The sequence below is a fragment of the Oryzias melastigma genome, linkage group LG20 (genome assembly GCF_002922805.2).
Source record: "Oryzias melastigma strain HK-1 linkage group LG20, ASM292280v2, whole genome shotgun sequence".
Taxonomy (NCBI): Eukaryota; Metazoa; Chordata; class Actinopteri; order Beloniformes; family Adrianichthyidae; genus Oryzias; species Oryzias melastigma.
Window position 1 is genome coordinate 19270257 of NC_050531.1, and position 9272 is coordinate 19279528.

The window sequence follows — 9272 nt, forward strand, 5'->3', positions numbered from 1 at the left end:
CAAGACAAAAGAGTCAGAGAGAAATCTTTCAGTGATTAAAACTTCATTATTTGCATTAACGTGACTATGCTAACTCCCATCCTTGTTAGTAACACATAAAAACAAAAACTTTGTCTGACACCGCTACACGTTAGTCGCAATAGTGTATATACAAAACCTGTAACTCCCAATCTTGTTTACAACATGGTCAAAAACTGACTGATATACCACTAAAAATAAACCATATTGTGACTATGATAACTCCTAAACTTGTTAGCAAAGAAAAAAAAACAAAAACAGTTCAACAACACTAAGCATCATTCCTGTTCTTCACATCCAACTAAACATTTTGACAGAGAGCCGTGTTTCTATCAAATTTGCTTCAGCATCAGTAACCACAACCAGAGCTCATCCATCCAGTATATAAGGTGGTTTGGTGTATAAGGTGGACTTTTGTTTTTTAAATCAAGGCTTTTAAGTGAAGTTAATCCAGCATGGGGCAACGCCCCCCACGCTACTGCCATACTATTTAGTTACAACCATGTCCAGTCTGGGTCTCCCTGTGCCGACAGAATCCTGCCAGGGTTGAGTCAGGAAGGGCATCCAGCGTAAAAATCTCTGCTAAACCACCTGTGTGAATCAATGACAGCTGATTCAGCTGATTTGGATGTGCTGAAAGGTGAACAACAAGAAGTATGGAGAATAGAATAGTTACAACAAATTTTTTTTTTTTTGGCAAAAGATTTCCCAAAATGAGCTCTGACCTAAAAGAAACTGGAAAATCACATAAAAGAGAGATTGAATTCTAATCTATTGATAAACCATTGATGATGTGCAGTGTTTGCACTGCAAGGTAGACATCTGTGCTTCACACAAGGGTTAACTTTGTGATGCACGGTAGGTTTAGGTAAGCTTTGTGGTCATTTTCACACTTTGATGTTTTGTATTTACAGCACAGCTTTGCAAAAACTGCATCTTTACAAAGTAAAAAGATTTTTGTTAAAAAAAAAAAGTTCTTATTTTCTGTCTTGCAAAATTGCAAAATAATCTTAGTTTCTGAGAACATGTCTTGGTGACTAGAATTTTTTCTTTGGCAGTTGATGCATATTGGTGGAAATATGCATCAATTATTTTTTGCTTCAAAATGACCTTAATTTAGACAGAAAAACATAGAAGACACATTTTTTAAAGCTGTAAATAAATTTTGGTATCTAAGAGATCTTGGTCCCATTTATTGTTTTGATGGTTTCTCCTGGTGTTCACTGTGCCCCACAATTCAATCTCACTGAGTTGTCGACTAGGTGTGTTCTAATTTTGTTGAGTTTTTGAGTATATGGCGGGAATGCAATTTTTATTTCTAAGGCGCAGTAAGAAAGAAGAATTGTGTAAACCATTTGGTCCTATTAATAAAAAAACTCCATGAGGATGTTTGTTTGTTTGTTTGCTCCATGTCAGACATGAATGAGCACAGCTCCAGAAGCCACAGCATCTTCCTCATCAACATCAAGCAGGAGAACACTCAGACCGAGCAGAAGCTCACCGGAAAGCTGTACCTGGTGGATCTGGCCGGGAGTGAAAAGGTAAATCTTTCTCTGTGACCCACTTCTGCTGAAGAAATAACTATCAAAAGAGTTTCGTCCTCTGCTCAGTTGTTTGAGGATGGAAATCTCCTGATGAGAGTTGCTGTGTTTAAAGGTGGGGAAAACAGGAGCAGAGGGCACCGTGCTGGATGAAGCGAAGATGATCAACAAGTCTTTGTCCTCGCTAGGAAACGTCATCTCAGCTCTGGCGGAGGGCTCGGTGAGTCAAACCAACACAGTCTGTGTCAATCAGGCAGCAAAACCAGGAAAAGTTGAGCAAATAAATGTTCTAAGCTCAATTGAGGTCTTACGGTTGCTGGAGCCTATCCTCGCTTCTGTTGGTAAAGGCCATTTACATCCTGGCACCAGTCTGTTAGGCAATTCAGAGACACCAGCAGACTTATAAAGCATGTTTTTGAACGGAAAGGAGGAAACTGGAGAAAACACAAAGAAAACACACCTGGTGTTGAAACCAGAGCCTCTGTGATTGCTAACCATGACTTTACCATGCAACCCTTAAGACACTTCTCTTGAAAGAATAAATAGTAAGAGTGGACTTGTTTTCTTAATGCTGGGTTGCTGCACCCCCTGTGTTTTGCAGCCTTTAGGATAAACTGAATGCCCATAGGTCTTTAATCACTTTGAATGTATGTAATCCTGACACCCAGTGTTCAAAGAAGGTACTGCTACCTAAATTCAGAACATTTAAGCACTCAAACCTTTTATTTTAGGTTTTTAAATAACCTGTGCTTTTTTTCCTGGATTTATTTTTACACAAGCACAAAACAAATGCTCCTGAGGATCTGTGATTCTCTCCATCAGACTTACGTCCCGTACAGAGACAGTAAGATGACGAGGATCCTGCAGGACTCTCTAGGAGGGAACTGCAGGACGACCATGGTGATCTGCTGCTCCCCGTCCTCCTTCAACGATGCAGAGACCAGGTCCACGCTGCTGTTTGGACAGAGGTGCTCACGACATTCTGCTTTTTTTGTGGTATCAAACACCAAAGAAATTTATTTTTTTATACTGTTTAATTTCCATTAATAAAAAAAGACAATAAAAAAGACAATAAAAATTAAAATGTATAGCTATATTAAGCATATTTAAGATATTAATTCATAAATTGATGCGTAAATGAAGAAAATTAAAGATGCTTTTTAAATATTTTTTATATTTTTTAACATTATTTTCTCTCTTAATTAGAAATAGAAATGTTTTTATTGATAAACTTCTATATTTATATTTCACTTTTACATACATTATATGACACATTGAATCAATACGGTTTGATTACTTTCTTGAAAGGCAGTGGGAGGGAATTAATTAATATAATCTCACCCTGTTTGTGACTTTTCTTTCTTTTTCATCCAGTTTTAACAGTCTAAGTGCAGATTATCTATCACATAATACGTTTGATTATTATCAGAAACCTTATTACGTTACTCCAAAAATCAATTTTACACATCATATGTCAAGAAACAAAAATACAGTTCTCCTTTATTATCATCAGAACACATTGTGAGATTATTCCTGAAGTCATGAGACGGTTTAAATTCAATTCAAATTAATGTTATTTATATAGCATCTTTCATAGAAAAAGTGTGCCTATAGATGTATTGATTGACAGGATTGTCTCCACAGAAACCTCTGGGTCATGTGACCAAATCAAGAGTCCATTTTTGTTTAAATCAGTGTCTCTTTGCCTTCTTGGTTTCTCTTTTCCAGCTGAAATCTTCTGTTTTGTGTTTTTTCTATGGGGGTAATGAGTTTTGAACTTTGTCACTCCCTTTTCAGGGCGAAGACCATCAAGAACACGGTGAGTCTGAACGTGGAGCTGACCGCGGAGCAGTGGAAGAAAAAGTGGGAGAAGGAGAAGGAGAAGAACAAGACGCTGAGAAACACTGTCACCTGGCTGGAGACCGAGCTGAACCGATGGAGGAAAGGTGAAGGCCGCTCCTCCACAGAGAAAAGATGCCCCACCTCTCATCCACTTCAGCTGTTTTCTACAAAAATTCTAATTTTAGACTCTAAGCTGATAGAAAGAGGCCTTTGTTTGACAATGTGACTTCTTCATAGATGAATGAAGTGAAACCAGGACTCATCTGCTGCTTCATTTCCACCTCTCTACTGCCCTCTGCAGGGGAGACTGTGCCAGTGGAGGAGCAGTTTGACAAGGAGAAGGCCAAGGCAGAGGTGCAGGATGTGGACGCCGCCGCCGCCAACGACAAGCCGGCGCCTACACCGTCCCTCGGAGCGCTGCCCGGAGTCAAACTCACGGATGCAGAGAAACAGAAATACGAGGCGGAGATGGCCAAACTCTACAAGGAGATGGATGACAAGGTGATGCTGGAAGATTTTTATTTATTCTGTCCTTTTTTCTGCACATCTTTTCTTAAACATCTGCTGATATTCCTTCAGGATATGAAAAAGCAAGTTGTTTTTGTCTGACTGTGTCCTCCAGGATGATGAGATCAACCAGCAGTCACAGCTGGTGGAGGAGCTGAAGGAGCAGATGCTGGATCTGGAGGAGGTGACTAAACTCTCCTCCATGTCATCTTTCATTATCATTTCCTTCTAATGTCAGCAGATTCTTACAAGAGACAGATAAAAAAAGCCTTATCATTATAGGTTCAAGTTCCACCCTGAGCACCTTTTGATCTATTGTAAAATTGTTACTAGTAGTCTTTTAATTTGTCTGTTTTTAGCCAAAATCTAAACAACTGTCATTTTCTTTGACATAGTTTGGATAGAGTTTAATAGAGATTCCCCTCTGAGTTGTGGGCCTGTTGGTACAGAGTCATGGAGGAATTCTGAATCTGTTTGTATCATTGAGGTTTTAGAGCTTTCATTTTTGCAGTCTTAGCTGGATGTGGTTTCTCCATGTAATGCTGGATGACCCAATTAAAAGAAAAAAGCCACAGATGTCTCCAAAAGCAAGTTTTCAGAGGTTACAAGCCCATATCATTAGCCTTCAACTACCGTGCCTAACACTCCATATGTCTGTGCCCATTGCTGATCTGATGTTCTGACCAAACATCTTATATCACAGTCAGATCATAAACACAAAACTTTATCAGGAGTTTGACTTTCAGAATAAAAGATCTGCAAAATGAGAACATTTTTCACGAGTTTAGACCCCCAAACTATTTGGAAAAGGGCAGCATAAATAGGACTAATTAACAATTTTACCACCTCTACTACCACTATTAACACTTAATTAGATCAATTTTTGGAAAATTTGTGGAAGATCTGTGACTTTCTGGTTTTGTGCTTTAATATGTGCTCATGACAGTTTGATGAATTTAACAGTTTTAGAGTCTGTATTTAATTAAGTCTGGAAAGGACTGAAACATTTTTCAGATTTCGATACTTTTATTTGTCATTGTTAAACGTACATTGACTTTTCAAAGTGCTTATTGGTCTGTGTATTATTCATTTAAAAAACAAAGTTACAGCTTGGTAAATTGTAAATAAAAAACAACAAATGCATCTTTTGGTCATTAAAAACCAAAAAATCACAACTTATTAAAATACAAAACATGAATAAAAAGTGAACAATTTTTAAAAGAAATTACAACTAATTAATCTAAAAATGAATAAAATAAATGTGCAAATTTTTGTCATTAAAAAACAGGAAATTACAACTAAATTTGCGATTAATACATTTAAATAAGTGCATCATTTATTCATTAAAACAAGAAATTGCAATGTATTCATATTAAATTAAATTAAATACTCGTGGATACTTTTGTCATTAGAAACAGGAAATTACTATTAAAAAATGTGTATAATTTGGTCAATACAAACAACAAATAACAACAAATTACATTTAAATATTAAGAAAAAAAGAATAATTTAGTCATTAGAAACCAAAAAAATACAACTAATTTATTTATAACAAATAAATAAAATTGCATCTTTGGTCATTAAAAAAATACATTATAACTAAATAATATAAAAATAATAATCATTTAGCCATCAAAGTAAGAAATTACCACTAATTAATTTACAACTACTAAAAGGTGCCTCAGTCACTAAAATCAAGAATTTACAGTAAGAAAACAGTGTTAAAAATTTTAAATCTTAAGATTTAAAGAATGGAATACAGCAATTTCTAAAAAATGTTCAACATTTCATAGTTTCAGCAGCTGCTGATTTTAATTTTAGCTGTTTTTATAAGCTTTTTAAGTTTTTGAATGTTGTTTGCAATGGGATTAAAAGCTGTTTTTGAGATGATTTGTGCTTGAATCAACTGTATCATCCGCTAGAGGGCAACAGTTCAAACAGGAGGTGACTGAGGATGTTCTGTTGGGGCAGCGTGAGCTGTAATGTAATCTAATGTAAACTATTTTACTGAATCTTAAATGTATTTCTATTGTTTTACCTTTAGCATCCTTTCCTTTCCATCCAGCTCTTAGGCTCTTCCCGCCGTGACCACGCCACGCTGCAAAGCGAGCTGAACCGCCTGCTGGCTGAGAACGAAGCCTCCAAAGAGGAGGTGAAGGAGGTCCTGCAGGCGCTGGAGGAGCTGGCTGTCAACTACGACCAGAAGAGCCAGGAGGTGGAGGATAAAAGCAAAGAGTTTGAGGCTCTCAGTGAGGAGCTGAACGAGAAGTCTGTAAGCCGTTCACACAGAAGCAGTTCTCCACTGGAACACTGTCTGTGTCTGATGTGAGTGGCTGCTCCCAACAGAGCTCCTTGGCCTCCATAGACTCTGAGCTGCAGAAGCTGAAGGAGATGACCAACCACCAGAAGAAGAGGGTGACGGAGATGATGTCCTCCTTACTGAAGGACCTGGCTGAGATCGGCATCGCGGTGGGGAGCAACGACATTAAGGTGAACTGTTTGAACAGACTCCTTTCTAGATGTGTTGTAATTCCTCAGCAAACCACTAGGGGATGGCTTCCCTACTAACTCTCCTGTTAACCCTTTAACACCTGAAGCTTCATCGCTGACGCTTAAACACAAGATCTTTAACATACTGTAACTTTTCAACCGTTAACACCAGAGGTGAAAGTTCCGGAGGAGCGTTCCAGTAAAAGAATTGGAGGCAGAACGCGCTCCGACTGGAGAGGTCAGATGTGCGGCCAGTTTTCACAACAGATCACACGACAGAAGCCGTGTTTGTATGGAACTAAATTAGGGCCAATATTATTTGAAACCCAAATAAAACAACTTGAAAAAATTATTGGTGTTTAGCCAAAAACATTTTTAAATCTCTGAAACTTTTTGCTACTTTTTTGAAAAAAGATCATTATTTTCAGCAATAAATGTTCAGTTTTTAGGTTTCAAAACTCAAAATTTCAATTTCAAAACTCTTTTTTTAGTTTACTTTTTTTTTTTAACGGTTTCAAATCTGAAAATTTCAGCACCAAGACTGCAGTTAAACAAAAAGCAAAAACAAGAGTTGAAAGTGAAAAAATAGATTTGAAACTGAAAAAAAAAAAAAAAAAAATTGACATTTTGAGTTACATTTTGAGTTTTGACACCTAAAAAACAGAACATTTCATGCTGAAAATAATTACATTTATTTTAGAATAGCAAAAGGTTTTGGACATTTTATTTTATTTTTTTTTGAACAAACACCAAAACTTTTTTTTTTAGTTTTTTATTTGGTTATCAAATAATATTGGCTCCAATTTAGCTCCATATGGTTGCTCTTATTGAAGAAAAAAAGGAAAATTTACACTCAAGCTGTGAGCAGGCAGCACTTTATTTAGATGTTTGCATTGTTCTTAGTGGCGCATTGATGAAATGCTCTGGATTTCTCTCCCGGTCTGCGCTCTCTTGCTTCTGTAACAACACGTCCTCGTTCCCGGGTCGTCGCATGTTGACGTTTAGTTTGTCCACATTTGACCAAACTTTTCTTGAGTCAGCCTATTCTCGGACCCAGTGGACAGAGAAGCAGCAGAACTAGTTTGATTGTTGCTCAAACCCCCAGCAGCAGGAGAGCAGCGGCGTCATTGACGAGGAGTTCACCGTGGCTCGCCTCTACATCAGCAAGATGAAGTCGGAGGTGAAGAGCATGGTGAGGCGCAGCAAGCAGCTGGAGAGCAGCCAGGCGGAGAGCTTGACGAGGCTGCAGGAGGCCGAGAGCGAGCTGACGGCCTGCCAGCTGCGCGTCTCCCAGGTAACTGCTGATGCTGTCTCCATGGTGATGGAGGAAATGACATTTTTGGAGTAGAGAGTTTCCTCTCATTTGATTTTAAAATGTGTCTGATCTCGCCTGTCCAGCAAGAAGCAAAAATCAAGTCCCTGACCGACGGTCTGCAGAACGTGGAGCAGAAGAAGAGGCAGCTGCAGGAGAACGTGGACCTTCTAAACGAAGAGATCGTGAGGATCAAAGCTCAGGGTGAGCCGAGACTTCAAACTTCATTGGTTCTTCCTGAGAACTGCAACTGAGCAAAAACAACCTGAAAACAATCTTTCATCAGTGTTGGAAAATGTGGCTCTAGTGAAACGCCCTCTACACTGTAAAAAGTGAAACATTGGATCAATTAACAAAAGCTCTGTAATTTGTCACTTTTACATAGTTTGTTAACTATCTCCACCTCAGCCATCAGTCTTAAATGTATCTAATTAAATTAAGTGCATGCTAATTAAGTAATCCTTACTTTAAAAAAATGCTATTTTATTTTTTCATTTCCTTTTATTTATTTATTTTTTGTTCTTTTCCTCCACTTTGTCCTCAGGAGTCTTATACTGCTGGGTTTTGTTATTTTAGTTTGAGGTTGGATCTTGGTAGTCTTAGTTTGCAGACTTTGTTTATTTGTTTTCTTTAGTTAGTTCTGTTTACACAGTCATTAGCAGGAGCTGCTGACTCTGACGGTCGACATGGATGGGTTAGCAGTCACTATGACTTATTTTATGTTTGGCCAAAGAGCCACCATGGAGAGATAAAAGAGCCACATGTGGATCTGGAGCTGCAGGTTGCAGACCCCTGGTCTAGGTGAAGGATTTTTTTTTTTTATAGACAGGAAAACAGAGCAGTAGCAGACTGAATGGCCCGCAGGTTACCTGCTGATTTATCAAAGCATTTTTAATGTCCTCCAAATCCATGAAAGCTGAGTTTGGCCTGGAAGTGAGACCAGTGAGTAGAGACTCTGCCCCACATTTAGACGCGAGTTCCTCCTAATAACACTTTCATTGGAAGAGGCAAAGGTCAAACTGAGTTTAGACACTTTGACTGGAATTTGTAGTCACATTTGCTTTTTGGTTCACAGAATTTTATGAGTAAACCAGCAAATCTAGCTCAGTGATGGAAAGGTGAAGACGATGTGGCACTGTGGTGTAGTGGTTAGCACTCTCGCCTCACAGCGAGAAGGCCCTGGTTCAAATCCCTATGGGTTTCCTCCCATAGTCTAAAAGCATGCTTTATGGGTTCAAGATGTGAGTGTGCGGTCCTGAAACAGACTGACAATCTTACCTAACAGTTGCTGGGACAGGCTCCAGCAGCCCTGAAAGGGCTTCAGCTGGTTTGGAAGGTGGATGGATTAGACATAGGCTCCACTGAAAGACTAATCATGTTTACCGCTGAGACTCATAGTGAGCACCAGAGTTTCCAAACTCATTTGGAGGTGTTTGTCTTTTTAGGTTCTTTTGAGACTGTTAGGTTTTGATCTTTACGTCGTGTTTATTGCTATAGTACAGTGTCACGTGCAAATATTTCCCTCAGAAACCATGGCCATCATGACAGCTTTTCTGTCTGCA

The 9272-nt window shown here is 38.5% G+C and overlaps 1 protein-coding gene across 1 annotated transcript in view; it reads left to right on the plus strand.

The window, feature by feature from the left end:
* The window catches only part of LOC112151007 (kinesin-1 heavy chain), a 20858-nt gene that overhangs the window by 4997 nt on the left and 6589 nt on the right, over positions 1-9272 (plus strand). The window contains exons 8-17 of the mRNA XM_024279594.2: positions 1435-1559; positions 1675-1779; positions 2382-2527; positions 3357-3505; positions 3703-3902; positions 4024-4092; positions 5974-6180; positions 6255-6398; positions 7504-7692; positions 7797-7914. Of these exons, the coding sequence (XP_024135362.1) occupies positions 1435-1559; positions 1675-1779; positions 2382-2527; positions 3357-3505; positions 3703-3902; positions 4024-4092; positions 5974-6180; positions 6255-6398; positions 7504-7692; positions 7797-7914 (1452 nt within the window). The remainder of the gene's footprint in view (positions 1-1434; positions 1560-1674; positions 1780-2381; positions 2528-3356; positions 3506-3702; positions 3903-4023; positions 4093-5973; positions 6181-6254; positions 6399-7503; positions 7693-7796; positions 7915-9272) is intronic.